General features: G+C 35.8%; 1 protein-coding gene across 1 annotated transcript in view; it reads right to left on the bottom strand.

Annotated features, from left to right (window-relative positions):
* Window positions 1-10,576, bottom strand: part of LOC148940760 (uncharacterized) — an 82,501-nt gene extending 71,925 nt beyond the window's left edge. The window contains exons 1-2 of the mRNA XM_089104983.1: window positions 10,189-10,576; window positions 4,789-4,954 (exon numbers count right to left, since the gene is read on the bottom strand). Coding sequence (XP_088961109.1) covers window positions 4,789-4,954; window positions 10,189-10,356 — 334 coding nt within the window. The 5' untranslated portion in view covers window positions 10,357-10,576. The remainder of the gene's footprint in view (window positions 1-4,788; window positions 4,955-10,188) is intronic.
* Window positions 10,577-17,358: the final 6,782 nt, after the last annotated feature.

The raw sequence follows: 17,358 nt of genomic DNA, 5'->3' as shown, positions 1-17,358 counted from the left end.
ACCAAGTAAACATAAAATAGAAGTGGAAGATAAAGAACCAAATGCCTGGTTTAGAGGTAGATTCTAAGATTTTACAGGGTTTTCCGCTAAAAAATTATGTTTCAGAATATTAAACCACTTCGTTTCTTAGCAAATAAATAAAATAAAGTTTCCTAATAATGTTCAATCATTACCTTTCACAGCAAAACATTAGCTTTTAAGCCATTTGCACTTCTGAAATAGGTTTTTAAAAGGCAAATATGAATATTGAATATCTCATCGTCTGAATACCCCCCCTTAGTTTTGTGGAGAAATGACGCGACTGGTTTGGAGAAATGAGGATGATATACTGATCTTTTCGAACGTGTTTGTATTGAGATAAGTGAATGCTTTGGGTTCCTATATATTTCCGAGTCAAAGTTGTTTTGAGAGTGCATTTTATCAAAATTTTAACGTTTCCATATATATAATTTGCACTGTCATTTAGAACAAGTAAATGATCAAGGTAAGGATTTGGACTAATTGTAGTAGAAAGGATGCTTAATTAAAGAACATTAATTTCCGCATTTTACGAAACCAATTTATCCTAAGTAAACGGTACTCTTTATTTCAAATAGTTTGTCTTAGTCTCAGTTCACCCTTCTCACTTCCAATTTGACGACAGGAATCCCAAATGGGGGTTAAATTTGAGTTTAGCTACTTTTTGCTATCTTGGAAAGGGATTAGGTTAGGAACAAACTTCCGTGGATGGGTCTACAGACTAAAGTGTGTCTCAGGAAGGTATTTTGAAGTACCCACCTCCACTACTTCCCCTTCTAGAGGGCCCTGACCTTTGTCTGTTCAGTAGGCAAATTTCTAAGACTTTAGAAATCAGAAAAGGTTAACATAGAAGCTTGGTAAAACCTTCCCAGAGTGTGTTTTTGACCATGGATTCATTAGTGAAAGTTCAATTTCCTTAACCTAACCCCTTTACAAGATGGCGAAAGGTAGCTAAAGTAGAATTTCACCACAAATGTCTATTTAGATACTATCAGTGTTCCTTTTTTTTCTTTTTTTTTAATGTCTCCTTCGCTTATCTAGCTTAAAGATAAATTGTAGCATTAGACCTAAAATTCTTGAAAGATTCAACGTTTGTCTTGGGAGTTCATTCCTAAGGTCACGACCTGACAAATAATTAACGGAGATGGTGAAGATGAAAGAAGTAGAGAGGGTGGAACCCTGCTACAGTGGCAGATCCAGGTGGGGGCGTGGAGGGCGTGCACCCCTTCCTAACATTCGGGGATGGGACCGCTTGCTCTGGTTGGCGTTGGGACAAAAGTTATTTTTTTTGTATTTGGTTTTTAATAGTTGAATTATTAATAAGTTTTTATTTTGTAAGACTGTTACACACAAGTTTGAAACAAAGTTTCACTTACTTTGTGTGGTCTCTGTTAGATTTCACTGATGACGCATATTGCCTAAAAGTATTTAATTGAATATGGATTTATCAAGGGATTCTGTTCATATTACCAAAAAAAGCCAACTGGGAGGCGAAAATCTTCATTTCGTAATAACAAGTAGGGGAAATTTAAAATTCTAAGTTCTTTAGGCTATCGAAATGACATTTCAGGATTGTGCTGTCACAATGAGACTGAAAAACTTAATATTTAAACTTCTTTTTACTGTCAAAAATTTGTTTTCGAGTCTTTCTATGGCACAGAAACGAAGAAATTGATATCATTACTTTTTTTGGCTGTCATAAAATTTGGGTTTGCTTTTTTTTGCGAAGCGGGGTGGTTTTAAGAACAATGTTGTTTTCAAGGGGATTCATATAATACAAAATAAATGTATGAGAAGTGCAAAGGTATTATTAATTTACGTTTTGGATTTCGGTGAGCAAATGGTGGCCATTTTACTGCCTATTTCCATCTAATGAAAATTCTGCGTTACATGACATATCACCTCCTCTGTTCATCCTAAAACATTAGAATAAAGGCCAAGCTTTTTAAAAATATCTGAAGTTTAATAAAGGTCCATATAAGTATACACTTAAAACTTTGTATATGAGTCAAAATTCACCTTTAAAGGTCAGAGTAATCATTTAAGGTAAACAGCTTTTTTTAAAAGAAGGCAAATAATAATGTGTTTATTTTTTTATCTAGCCGGTATAGATGGGTCTCTGAATTCTCAGTTTGAATCAACAGAATAGCATCAATTTTTTTAAAACATTTACTAACGAAATGTTGAAATAAGAGGAAATTCCAACCATTTGAGTTAACCACGGAAACGGAATGCAACTAGAATATTACTTCAGAATTTCTCACCTTCTCAATACCATCCAGTCATAAAATATAGTTATGTTTTTGTATTGGGGTTGCATATATTTATCCATAAAACTGTATAAACTGCAATATATACCGCTCAGGATGTTTATATTTATCTTGGTAGATGTCATCCAATCATGTTTATGATTGTTCGTGGTAACAAACTGTAAGTAAGGAGCGACCTGGCTCGATGGTAACCGAAACTCTAAAAAACGGAATTTTGATACCAATAGATACATCAAAAGAATCAGATTTTAATGCTGATTTCAAATCTATAAGTTACAGCTGATTTTATAAAAAAAGAGGGAAAGACTCCCAAAAGTTATAGAACCTTAATGAAAACCACACCATCATATTCAGCGTATCAGAGAATCCTACTGTAGAGGTTTCAAACACCTATCTACAAAAATGTGGAATTTTGCATTTTTTGCCAGAAGAAAGATCGCGGATGCGTGTTTATTTGTTTGATTTTTGCCCAGGGGTGATCGTATCGACCCAGTAGTCCTAGAATATCGTGGGAGGGCTCATTGGAACGGAAATTAAAAGCTCTAGTGCCCTTTTTAAGTGAACAAAAAAATGTAGGGCATCTAGGCCCCCTCCCATGCTCATTTTTTCCCAAAGTCACCCGATCAAAATTGTGAGATAGCCATTTTGTTCAGCATGGTCCAAAAAATGACAACTATGTCTTTTAGGATGAGTTAGTCCCCGGGGAAGGGCTGAAAGTTATGAACTTTAGCCAATTTTAACATATAGTATTGGTTATTGGGAAGTATACAGACGTTTTCAGGGTTTTTTTTCTGGTAGGTGGGTGGGGGGGGGGTCGGGGGTTATATGGGAGAATCTTTACACGAAGGAAGTCTTCATGGGGGAAGGGACGTTGATCTTAAGGGGGCGCCGGATTTCCCATCATTATTAAAAAAAATGATCAGAAATTAAACTTAAAAAAAACAAATTTTTAAACTGAAAGTAAAGAGCAACATAAAAACTTAAAACGAAAAGAAATCATTACGTATATGATTGGTTTCGCCCCCTAGTAAATACCTTACTCTTTAAGCCAAAGATTTTTTAGTACTTTCATAAGAGCTATTTATTCTAATTAACGGCCTTTGTAATTAAGGGGTCATTTTTAAAGAATTGGAACAAAATTCGAACTTTAGCTTTAAGAGCAAGGTATTGACTAGGGTAAGAACCACCAAATATATTTATTAAAAATCTATGAATTTAGAAGTTCGTTACGTAAGTTAATTCGTAAGTTACGTATATTTATTACTAATAAAAACGTTCGTAGATAAAATTAAACAAGTTTTGAAAAAGCCATTGAACCAAATAAAAGTAAAATTAACATGCAAATTTTGTTTTAATTATTCATGTACGGTGAGCCAAAATCAAAACCTACATTAATTCAAAAAAGTTAAAAAATTAAATTAAAAAAAAAGTTTTTTTAACTGAAAGTAAGGAGCAACATTAAAACCTAAAACGAACAGAAATTATTCCATATATGAAATGGGTTCTGCCTTCCTCAATAGCGTAGCCTTTATACTATTGTTATAATCTCTCACTATTCTATTTTTTTAAACAATGAAGAACTTTCGCTTAAAGAGCGAAGCGTTGTGGAGGAGACAGCCCTTTTCATTTACGGAACAATTTCTGTTCGTTTTAAGGTTTAACGTCGTTCCTTACTTTCAGTTAAAAAAACTTGTTTTTATTATTTAATACCATACAAAGTTTAACTCGCTTGCTATAGTGTTCGGAAGTGCAAAGGCGAAACATTATGCAGAAAATATTAAATTTCATATTTTTTTATAGATGAAGGAACAGCCTTTTATGGCGGGGTGGTTTTTATAACTTACTATTTTTTGTATCAATATTTTACATTATTTTAGTTTTATTAGATTTGTTAGAACTTTAACCCTCACCAGATTTCAGATTAAATTTATGACCATTTTCACTACCTATCTACGACGCATAATTGTCGAGGTTTCCTTTAAATAGTTTGAATTTCTTTTTTCGTAAGTTTATCGAAGCAGCCTATGAGGCACCCCCCGCTAAGAAAAATTCTGGATCCACCCCTGCCCTGCATTTAGTAAAGTTGTAGGTCTGCAATTCGTAAAAAAGTAATGATGACATCTGTTTCTGCTGGCTATATTTCAGCTTAGGTTTGAAAAACATAGTGTCTTGCCTCAAGGTGCTTAACACGTCTTATTGGTGCATAGCCTATAATTATTGGCCATCGATTTTTCGGTGATTTGTTCGCTGGGACGTTGATGTTTTTTTGGGTGTGTTGGCAACCCTGACAAGTATGCCTTCAAAGGTTTGGGATGGTGTACCACTCTTTAGTGCTTATAACTGTAGATGGTGGAAAAAATTATAAAATGAGAGTGCTATAGATTTAAACTTGCCGTAAACTAATGCTCTGTAGCTCTTTGAAATGAGTCTCTCAATTCCTTATAAATATATATTCATCTAATATATATGGTTAAACGCATAATAACATTAAATCACTAACCGTGCATCGCACTTGCTCCATATATGCCATTTCTTCCCACTAGGTCGGCTGCGACTTGGATACCATGATTGGTACTGGACCTCTGGGCTCCTAAGGGTCCGCACTGACCGGAACCAATATAGGCCCGACTTTGCATGGGTGTGTAACATCCTCGGTACTGTGAAACCTGTAAACACATAATAAATATCAAATCTACTTAGAAAGGTATCAAAACGTATATTCTATTGAGTCTGACTGGCGTCCATTGTGAAATCATATTAGGGCTCATTGGCACGAGTGGACCTTATTTAGAGATTATTAGTGCCCTCACTGCTATTAATCAATTTGCCTATACTACCACACTTTGCATAAAGACGTATCTTGATTTTTCATATTTTCCTAATTTTTTCTCAGGTGTATAAAAATCATAGAGCATATCCTCCTTATTCCCTAATAAAAAATCCATTCGTTGCCCAGACATTTTTTAGAATTACAACAAAAACGCAGGTCAGCTAAACATAATAGGAAATTCTGGTTTTGGAAGCTCAGTTTATGACAATCCAAAGTGGAATGTTATCTAAATCAAGTTTTCTAGCTTATTTCATTGTTTAGATGAAGAATCTTACTCTTATTGAGAATTGATTCGCATCAAACCACAGTTTATAGACAGTAAGCTTATCGCAGATAATTTCTGGTCTTCGGTCTCTGTGCAAACAAAAAGCTCCTCCCACTTGTTTCTGCCTTAGCGGATTAGTCTGTTATCGTCAATCACTGAGAAATGGTTACCAAGTGCATTATTCGTAATAGCGGGTCTCCATTTGTTTCGTGTCCAAGAGAAATCTGACTTGTCTACCCGCGAAAAGATCTGATAACGCCTATGTTTCTATCTGCAAAAACGTTCTCCGGAGCACTCGCACCCCTGTCCGGGTTTTTATAATGGGAGAGATAGAGAATGATCATACTGCTAATTCTATAAACTGTGCATCAAACTGTCCGTGGTAAGAAACTGTAGGGAGCAAGCAGCATGTATCCACGGCAACTGAAACTGTAAAAACGATTATTATGAAAACTAAGGATATTAAAATAATCTCCTTTTAATGTTGATTTCAGATATATAAAATTCATTAATTTTAAAATCCCTCATAAAAAGTTACGATATTGATAAAATTCGAGTTTTTTAAGAAAACGGGATAAACACCCTCTTTAAGGGGTGCAAACTTAATGAAAATTACAGCATCATATTCAGCATGTCCAAAGACCAGCTGTGTAGGTTTCAAGCTCCTATTGGCAAAAACATGAAATTTTACATTTCCCCCCAAGAAATTTGATAACACATTTGTGAGTTATTTATTTTTTTCCCCAGGAGTAATCAAAGTAATAGTGGAAGACAGTGGAGTTCTATATTTGAATGAATATTTCGACCCTATGCCCAAGGGCCGTCCTCGACCAAACATAAATATATAAAAGAAAAGTATTGGTTTAAAGTATTGGTCAAGTATTTAGTTTGGTGCCCTTCAACTTTCAATCTTTATGGTAAACTTTAATTAGTATTTCAATGTACATAGATCATTACGTAAATTAGGGGAGTGTTCCCCCTCCTTAACTCCCTCCCTTTATAGTAAAGTTATATAATGTTTTACTGAAATCGCTTTAGATTTTAGCATTTGCATTTAATTGAATTGTAAGTATTTTATTTAATGACTGTTTTTAGAACATTTGAAAAGACATTTTATCGTTTAAAACAAACAAGTCAATATTGCTGCAGGTTTACGCTTCCGCTCAGCTTTTCTCTCCCTTTCCAAGTTTTTTTTTACATTTTTTTCTTGTTTTTTTGGCAGTCCTGCTCTTTTTTGCCTAATTTTCAATGTATTAGGTTGCGTTGAACTAACAATGAATTAAAGTTTTAACAAAGCCTTAGAGATTGTCAATAAGATATACTTGAAATGACTGAAATTCAAAAAGAAGGCTGAGGACTTAAAAAATTCTCAAGAACTCTACTAAAAGCTTGTAAGCGGTGATTTGAAATTGGAGAGAGAATTGGGTTGTTTGGGTTGAAAGAAGGGGGGAATATGGTGGCTAAAGGGTTTAAGACGACGGATCATGCGTAAATTACAGGGAATGGTAGACCATACAACTTTTTCGAGAACTTGCCGCAGTATGCTGAAATAAGGTTATAGATGGTTTACAACTGATTAAAGAAAACCATGTAAGTCTTCCATATTATCATGATGGCTTCATGAAAAATAAGACTAAAAGTTGCAAAGTATGTACAGCCTTAGCTCCATGGAGTGCGGGACATGTGAGAAGTCACTTAGAAAATTAGAATTTCCGGTTTTTTCATGTTTATCAGTGGAAAGCATGTTTTTTCACTTGCCAAAAAAGATAATCCCTGGGCAAACCATTCAAAAACCGTTCGACTAGACGGTAGCAGTCACTGAAAATGCAAATAAACAGAAGTCGAATCTTCATCTTTAATAGGCTGTTTGTGCTGTGAAAACGACCAATAAATAGACTTGGCTCAGATTACTGCCCAATCCAATATACATATCAAAAGTCCACCAGCTAAAACATATTGATAAAAATTAGCCCGGTGAAAATTTTGGGCTTCTGTTTTGTACTGTCTTACCCAGTGAAAAATAGAATTTATGTAAATGACCAAATAAGTGAGGATTTATAGGACTTGATTTCGTCTTTTTGGACGCAAAAGCAATTCAGTGATTGATTGAACTGACTTTTAGAGATAATTTAATGATTCATGCATTTGCATTTTTAGACCAAACCTTGAGCTAAAATGAGCCAAGTAATTGCATTGGTCGTATTGTGTGCAACTTTCATGTACCCTCGCAAATATTGGATAAAAATAGCTTAGGAGCATAGATATATTACCGTGAAAGACCGAAATTTGGTGAATGACGACATTCTCACCAGTGAAAGTCCAAAAAATGGATATTTGATGATCATTTTGGACATACACCAAGCGACGACGTCTTTGTTGACCAGTCAGCTTTGTCAGTCTTTTGCAAGGTTTGATTGTGACAGGTTAGGTTATAAATCTCAGAAATGGGTTAGAAATTAGGTATATCTAACTCATTTCAAACAGTTCGGGGTAACAAACTGTAAGTAAGGAGCGACCCGGCTCAATAGTAACCAAAACTCTAAAAAACAGAATTTTGATACTAACAGATACATAAAAATAATCAGATTTTTATGCTGATTTCTAATATATAAATTTCATTAAGTTTAGTCTTACCCATCAAAGGCTACGAGCCTGAGAAAATGTTCCAGATTTTATAAAAAAAAGGGCAAAATAGCCCCTAAAAGCCAAGTGATCTCAATGAAAATCACACCATCAGATTCAGCGTATCAGAGAATCCTACTGCATAGGTTTCAAGCTTTATCTGCAAAAATATGGAATTTTGTATTTTTTGCCAGAAGAAAGATCACGGATGTGTGTTTATTTATTTATTATTGTTTTTTTCCCAGGGGTGAGCGTATCGACCCAGTGGTCCAAAAATATCGAGAGAGGGCTCATTCGAACGGAAAAATTAAAGTTCTAGCGCACTTTTTAAGTGACCCAAAAAATGGAGGACAACTAGGCTCCTTCCCCGCCCCTTTTTCCCCAAATCGTCAGATCAAAATTTTGAGATAGCCATTTTGTTCGTCATAGGTGAAAGGCCTAATAACTGTGCCTTTGGGTATAATATGAACCCCCCAGAGCCCCAGGGGAAAGTTCTATAAGCCATAAAATTTGCCCATTGTTTGCCCATAGTATTTGTTATTGGGATTTAGGCATACATTTTCAGGTGGGAGGGGGCAAATTTTCAGGTGGGAGGGGGACAGAATTCTTTTTATGTGTCTTGCTTTCTCTTTTCTGTCTCAATTTTAAGTGCAGAGGGCTTAAGAGTAATTGTCCGGGGTAAATTTTCACCGGGATTGAATTTTCTAGAGGATATTTCCGTGGGGAGGTGTTTCTCCGTGGAGGAGGGGCAAAACTTCCTGGGATTTATTGAAAAATAATCAGAAAGTAAATAAAAAACAAGTTTTTTCAACTGAAAGTAAGGAGCAACATTAAAACTTAAAACGAACAAAAAATTATTGCGTATATAAAGGGGGTTACCCCCTCTTCCACACCTCGCTCTTTACGCTAAAGTTTATATTTTGTTTCAATTCTTTAATAATGACTCCTGAAACACAAGGGCCGTTTAATTAGAACAATAAGACGCTTCTTCAAAAGTACTACAAACCTTAGCGTAAAGAGCGCGGTGTTTCGGAGGGGGAAACCCCCTTTATATACGTAATAATTTCTATTCGTTTTAAGTTTTAATGTTGCTCCTTACTTTCAGTTGAAAAGCTTGTTTTTTTTAATTTAATTATTTATCAAAATCCAGTTTGAAGCACCTGTATCTAAGATGGGAAACAATCCCTTTACAATAAAGTCGTGTTTTTCATACTGCTTTATCGACGTTAATAATAATACTATGATTAATTCCTTAGCACAGGTGTTAATTAAGTCGTTAAATTTAGAGTCTGTATAACAAACAGTATGGCCGAGTGTCTTATCCCACCAAAGCCATCTGTTCATTCCTCAGACCGAAGGTTCAACTGACGTATGAAACCTTCAGAGTAGACAGGGTAAGAGATTAGTGGCGTGTTGAGCGCTTGATGGACTGGCGCTTCAAAATTCCTTGAAAAAGTTATCCATGAAGGTAAAAACATAATTTTGAAACTCATTGTCTTTAATGGAAAATATTTGAAACAAAATAAACTATCCAAGTTCCTAGCTTGTCCATATTAAGCTTAAAGTATACAATTCATATACGATTTTTTTTTGCCGCATAAAACATTTTTTTTTTGGAGGTGTTATTATGGGAAGTCCATGGGTCATTAGCCTATAGAGTTCAGGGATCAATAATTTTTAGCAAAAATAAGTAACTGTAAAACAAATATTTTGTTTTTGCTTCTAGTATCATAGGGTGAGATTAGACTTCTCATCCCCTTCTAAGAATAATTTCATCTCAGCTTTAATAGCAGACCTCTTGTTGAAGAGTTCACACGATACATTTTACCCCCCCCCCTATTTCCTCTCTTCATTCCTGACGATACTAGCTGTGATGGAATGAATTCCCTAGGTTTGAGGCTTAATAAGGGCCTGATCAACGGTCTGAATGAGATTTTGGTGGATCTTGTGGGCAAAGTTTTAAAGATTAACATAACAAAATTTATAATGTCAAATATCAAGGCAGAAAATAAACAACTGAAGCAACTTTTGGATTGGAGAAATACTATGTCGTGTAGGACAGCTCAATCCTAACCATTCGGTGCGAACACCAATCTCAGCGGTCTTGGACCCCCCCCCTTGGGTGCCATAACATCTTATTTATACTATTTAAAAGATAACGGCATTTCGTGTACGATTCCTACCTGTCCACATGAAGCTAAATCTGTATAAGAACATGGCATTTGCACATCGAGCCCAGATATTGAGCAGCTACTCTCAAATCCAGCCACATTAGTAGTTAATGATGCCGATGATGTCGTTGCTCCAGTTGAGACACCACTATGATGAGCCATGTAAGTGGAATAATCCATTTTTCTTCCCCTAATTAAATCACAAGAACTAAAAACGCAGGTGGAATAAGGTCACTCCTTCTAAACTCGTCACTAATTTGATTGTCTCAAATCGAGTTCTTGGTAATTAGATTATTTCACTTCGTCGCAAAACTCTTGGCTAGGTTTTTTGAGAACCAAGAACTAAATTCAATCAAGACCTCGATCAAATTATGACAATTATAGAGTAATATTATTTAGAGTCCAGACTTCAGCTGGAACAAACGAAAAGTGATCAAACTTAATTCAATAAACATCGAAAAGATAAGTGTATCTTCTGTTAGGAACGCCTCAGTAATCTAGTTTAGAGAGGCGCAAGCCCTTAGAAAAATCAGTAGAATGTTGAATCTAACTAGAAAATGGGAGGAACCCCTTATTCTATTGGAGTAGATTGGCCAATCCGCTTTGGAAGAAAAGTTTTGGTCCCTTGACGCGGAAACTTTAATTATACACGGAGGGAGTCCAAATACATATTTTAAGAGAAAAGGAATTATTATGTCGACTCTGGTTTCCTTCGATTGAACTAACATTTGCCTTCTGTTCATTTGGTTGGAGACAGTTCCTGAAAGTCTTAAGAACGATAGGACAACAAAAAGAGGCAGCAAGGAAAAGTAAAAGAACCAAACATAGTTGAAAAGATGTCTCAAGATTTGTAACAGATAAGAGAAAGAAGTTGAAAAACTATACGTTGTTTTCTAGTCAGAGCCAAATAGAGGCATAACCATGCCGATGGATAGTGAATGTGAAGGATGCAGCAGTAGGCACCTTTCAATTGGAGCTAGACCTTTGCCCCCCAGAAAATATCCCAACCCCCAGAAAACACCCTTCCCCCGCGGCTGGTTGGTCTCCAACGACTTTCGACTTATAAAAAAGGACCAGAACTCTCAGTTTCTGATCGAATGAGCATCCTCCGAAGTTTCTACGACCATGAGGCAAAGGTAGGGATGATAAAGAGATAGTCCCACTCCTACGCGGAATAAATTCTGCTCAGTTTGGGGTTAAATGTTACTCTTTACTTTCATAATAATAGTGTAGACCAGCAAAAATTCCCGGAAATCGAGAGGGATTAAATATCAATTTCATATTTTTGATACGTTTTTTAAAGTTTTGTCAGGGGAGGGGGATATTTTCTGTGGGGGAGTATTTTACAGGTGGGTATTTTCCATGGGGGGAGGGGATAAACGCAATCTCTCCCTTAAAATAGTTCTGAAACACGTTAAAAAACAACCGGAAATGAATATAGACAACACTATTCTTCGCCTTTTACCATTTTAATATGTACTTTTACCTTCAGTGAGAATCCATGCTAATATGTCACTAAACCGTGATGGGGTTTTAGTAAGTGCACCAATACAAAAAGAACACAGGGGGCAAATCTCGCTAAAAGTAATGAAATATACATATAAATTTAATTTTTGTATTTTAAACAAACATTAAGCACTTTTTCATATTCTAGCAGACTATATGTCTTATTCTAGTCAGATTCGAAAGTAGGCGTAACGAGGCCGGTTGATAGTGCGTGTGAAGGGTGAAGCGGAAGCAGGGATTTTTGTAAAAATAATTAATTAAAAAAAGTTTCGATCTAAAAAAAACGGAAATTTCCTTAGGATCACAAAATTATATCAGTAATCTGCCGAAAATTAAAGACTAAGTTAAAGTCTCTTAATACTCTTTCGCCGACAATAATATTAATAACTATTAGTCTACAATTACAATCAAACAGTTTGTGGTAACGAACTGTAAGTAAGGAGTGACCCGGCTCAATAGTAACCGAAACTCTAAAAAACGGAATTTTGATACCAATTCGTACATTAAAAAAATGGATTTTTATGCTGATTTTAAATATATAAGTTTCACCGAGTTTAGTCTTACCCATCAAAAGCTACAAGCCTGAGAAAATTTACCTTATTTTCAAAAAAGGGGAGGGAAACCCCCTATAAGTCATAGAATCTTAATGAAAATCACACTATCAGATTCAGCGTATCATAGAACCCTACTGTAGATGTTCCAAGCTCTTATCTGAAAAAATGTGGAATTTTGTATTTTTTGCCAGAAGAAAGATCATCGGATGCGTGTTTATTTGTTTTTTTTTCTTTTTCCCAGTGGTGATCATATCAACCTAGTGGCTCTAGAATGCCACGAGAGGACTCATTTGAACGGAAATTAAAAGCTCTAGTGTCCTTTTTAAGTGACCAAAAAATTGGAAGGCAACTAGGCCCCCTCCCACGTTAATTTTTTTCCCAAAGTCACCGGATAAAAATTCTGAGATAGCCATTTTGTTCAGCATAGTCGAAGAATCTGATAATTATGTCTTTGAGGACTACTTAATCGCTCACATTCCCTGGGGGAATGGCTGCAAGTTATGAACTTTGCCCATTGTTTACATATAGTATTGGTTATTGGGAAGTACACAGACGTTTTCAGGGGGAATTTTTCTGGTGGGGTAGGGGAGGGGGGTAAGGGGGAGGGGGTTACGTGGGAGGATATTTCCATGGATTTTCCAGTACTATTTAAAAAACGATCAGAAATTGAATAATAAAGCAAGTTTTTTCAACTGAAGGTGAGGAGCAACATTAAAACTTAAAAAGAACAGAAATTATTACGTAAGTGAGGGGGTTCATTCCCTCCTCAGTACCTCACTCTTTACGCTAAAGTATTTTAGTACTTTCATAAGAGCTATTTATTCTAATTAAAACCTGTGTGATTCAGGGGTCATTCTTAAAGAATTGGAACAAAATTCGAACTTTAGCGTAAAGAGCGAGGTATTAACGGGGGGGGGGGGGCGAACTCCCTCATATTACGTATATGGGGGTGTTTTCCCCCTCGTCAATACCTCGCTCTTTACGCTAAAGTTCAAATTTTATTAAATAATGGCCGATATAAACAATAATTTGTTTGTGTTATTTTTCGGCCAATCTTGGCATTTAATTTTATCTCAAACAGCTTAATATGCGATAATAAACTTAATAAGAACAGAAAATATTACGTAATTGATGAGGTTGCCACTCCTCAATAGCTCGCTCTTCCGCTAAAGTTTTTTTTTAACTTTTAAAAGAGGTCCTTATTCTAATTAAACAACCTTTGTGATTCAGGAGTCATTCTTAAATAACTGGAACAAAAATCAACCTTAGGTTATTCTAAGGTTATTATTTATTAAAAAAAGTAAAATCAATATGCAAATTTCGTTTTAACTATTCATTTACGGTGAGCCAAATTCAAAACCTGCATTACTTCAAAAACATTTAGAAATTAAATAAAAAAAAAAGTTTTTTTTAAAAATGAAAGTAAGAGCGACATTAAAAATTAAAACGAACAAAATTATTCCGTATACGAATGGGGCTGTCCCCTACTCAACGCCCCGCTCTTTACGCTAAAGTTTGACTCTTTCTCACAACTCTACTTTTTAAAACAGTAAAAAACTTTAGCGTAAAGAACAGGACGTTGAGGAGGGGACAGCTCGCTCTTTAAGCTAAAGTTTTTTTTAGTACTTTCATAAGAGCTATTTATTCTAATTAAAACCTGTGTGGTTCGGGGGTCATTCTTAAAGAATTGGAACAAAATTAGAACTTTAGTGTAAAGAGCGATGTATTGACGAGTGGGCGAACCCCCTCATATGCGTAATAAAAATATATGAATAATATACAGAATAATTTCTGTTCATTTTAAGTTTTAATTTCGCTCCTTACTTTAAGTTAAAAAATCTTGTTTTTTAAAACTTAATTCTTTTAAAAGCTCGAGCAAAAAAGGGCAGTTTTTAGCAAACCACTGCTTTTATGATTCTAAACATATTGAAAAATGTCACGAGTCAGTTTATTTAAGTTCTTTATTGAATTTAGGATATGATCATAGGCAGTGCAATAGCGCTGCCTAAGTAAAGAACGATGTTGGCACAATGTATTATTTATTATTTTGGTTCTTGATCTTAGACCAGGGCACTTCGTATCGAAGGAATTGTCGTAGAAACTTCGAAAAGGGCTCATTCGATTGGAAACTGAAGTGGCTTGTGCCATTTTTAGTAGTCGAAAGTGATTGGAAGGCAACTAACATCCCTTCCACGCCCACCATGTCCCCAAACACATCCAATCAAAATTTTAAGATAGCCATTTTGTTCAGCGTAATCGATTTCCAGATAAAAATTTGGTTTTTGAGGAGGGCTTCCCCAACAGCCCTCAGGGCAAGGGTTGTAAGTTATGCCCTGGGGGCATATAAGGTTTTTATAGAAAGCGTTGTCGTAGAAACTTCAAAAAAGGCTCATTTGATTGGAGATTCAAAGGGCTAGTGCCCTTTTTAATAGTCGAAAGTGATTGGAGGGCAAATAATCCCCCTCTCACGCCCACCATTTCCCCAAACACGTCCAATCAAAATTTTGAGATAGCCATTTTGTTTAACGTAGTTTAAAGTTCTGGAAATTAGGTCTTTGAGGATGAAAACCCCCCCACAGCCCTCACGTCAAGAGTTGTAAGTTATGCCCTGGGGGCATATAAGTTTTTTTTTACAGAAAGCGTTGTCGTAGAAACTTCAAAAAGGCCTCATTTGATTGGAAATTGAAATGGCTAGTGCTCTTTTTCATAGTCGAAAGTGATTGGAAGGCGACTAACACCCCTTTCACGCCCACCATTCATCGAAACACATTAAATCAAAATTTTGAGATATTCATTTTGTTCAACGTAGTTAAAAGTTCTGGAAATTAAGTTTTTGAGGATCACACTCCCCCCACAGCCCTCAGATTAAGGGTTGTAAGTTATGCCCTGGGGGCATATAAGGTTTTATTCTAAAGGGGGCAATTCAAAGGGCTAGTGCCCTTTTTAATAGTCGAAAGTGATTTAAGGGGAACTAACCCCCCTCTCACGCCCATCTTTTCCCCAAACAAATCCAATCAAAATTTTTAGATAGCCATTTTGTTCAACGTAGTTACAAGTATTAAAAGGGCTTGTGCCCTTTTAATACTCGAAAGTAATTAGAGGATAACTAACACTCTCTCACACCCACCATTTCCCCAAACACGTCCAATCAAAATTTTGAGATAGCCATTTTGTTCTACGTAGTTAAAAAGTCTGGAAATTATGTTTTTGAGGATGACACTCCCCCCACAGCCCTCAGGGCAAGGCTTGTAAGTTATGCCCTGTGGGCATATAAGGTTTTTTTTATAGAAACCGTTGTCGCAGAAACTTCAAAAAGGAATCATCAACGGCTAGTGCCGTTTTTAATAGTCGAAAGTGATTGGAAGGCTTGACATAGTCGAAAGTGATTGGAAGGCTTGACATTTTCAAACAGTTCGTGGTAACGAACTGTAAGTAAGGAGAGACCCGGCTCAATAGTAACCGAAACTCTAAAAACCGGAATTTTGATACCCATAGATACATCAATAGAATTAGATTTTTACACTGATTTCAAATATATAAGTTTCATTAAGTTTAATTTTACCCATCAAAAATTACGCGCCTGAGAAAATTTGCCTTATTTTCGAAAAAAGGGGCGAGCACCCCCAAAAATTCATAGAATTTTCATGAAAATCACACCATCGGATTCAGCGTATCAGAAAACCCTGCTGCAGAAGTTTCAAGCTCCTATCTACAAAAATGTGGAATTTTGTATTTTTTTCTGAAGAAAGATCATGGATACGTGTTTTTTTTTGTTTTTTTTTTCAGGGGTGATCGTATCGATCCGGTAGTCCTAAAATATCGTAGGAGGGCTCATTTGAAGGGAAATTAAAAGTTCTTGTGCCCCTTTTAAGTGACCAAAAAAATGGGAGGGCAACTTGGCCACCTCCCACGTTTATTTTTTTCCAAAAGTAACCGAATCAAAATTTTGAGATAGCCATTTTGTTCAGCATAGTCGAAAATCTAATAAATATTTCTTTGAGGAAGACTTAATCCCCCACAGTTCCCGAGGAAAGGGCTGGAAGTTATTAACTTTGCCCATTGTTTACATATAGTATTGGTTAATGGGAAGTATAATGACGTTTCAGGAGGGATTTTTTTCTGATTGGGGGGGGGTGTCGGAGGAGGGGGGAGGGGTGTCGGAGGAAGGGGTTACGGGGGAGGATCCTTCCATGGAGGATGTTTTCTTGGGGAAGGGACATTTTTATGAAGGGGGCGCCGGATTTCCCAACATTATTTAAAAAACGACCAGAAATTAAATAAAAAAACAATTTTTTTTAACTGAAAGTAAGGAGCAACATTAAAACTTAAAACAAACAGAAATTATTACGTATATGAGGGGGTTCACCCCCTAGTCAAGACCTCTCCCTTTTCGCTAAAGTTTTTATTAGTAGTTTCAAAAGAGTTATCTATTCTAATTAACCGGCATTTGTGATTCAGGAGTTTTTGATTCGAACAAAACTCGAACTTTAGCGTAAAGAGCAAGGTATCGACTAGGGGGCAAACTCCCTAATATACTTAATAAAACATACGAATATAGAAGTTCGTTACGTAAGTTAATTCGTGAGTTACGTCAGAACAAAATTTCGAGAAAGCCATTTATCCAAAAAAGTAAAATTAATATGCAAATTTCGTTTTAATTATTCTAGTACGGTGAGCCAAAATCAAAGCTGCATTAATTCAAAAAAGTTCAGAAATTACATCAGAAAAACAAGTTGTTTTAACTGAAAGTAAGGAGAGACATTAAAACTTAAAACGAACAGAAATTATTCCGTATATGAAAGGGGCTGTCCCCTCATCAATACCTCGCTCTTTACGCTAAAGTTTGAATCTGTCACACAACTTTATTTTTTAAAACAATAAAAAACTTTAGCGTAAAGAGCGAAGTATTTAAGAGGGGACAGCCCCTTTCATATACGGAATAATTTCTGTTCGTTTTAAGTTTTAACGTCGCTCCTTACTTTCAGTTAAAAAAACTTGTTTTTCTTATTTAATTATAGTAAAGATCGATGTGGGTACAATGTGTTATTATTTCTTTTTCTTTTTTTTTGACCAGGGCACTTCGTATCGAAGGAGGTGTTTTAAGAATTTCGAAAAGGTTTCA

The sequence above is a fragment of the Artemia sp. Qi Xiang Cuo genome, chromosome 19 (assembly GCF_049724085.1).
Source record: "Artemia sp. Qi Xiang Cuo chromosome 19, ASM4972408v1, whole genome shotgun sequence".
Lineage (NCBI taxonomy): Eukaryota > Metazoa > Arthropoda > Branchiopoda > Anostraca > Artemiidae > Artemia > Artemia sp. Qi Xiang Cuo.
The sequence above is the reverse complement of the archived record's forward strand: the minus strand, read 5'-3'. Positions and strand labels throughout refer to the sequence as shown.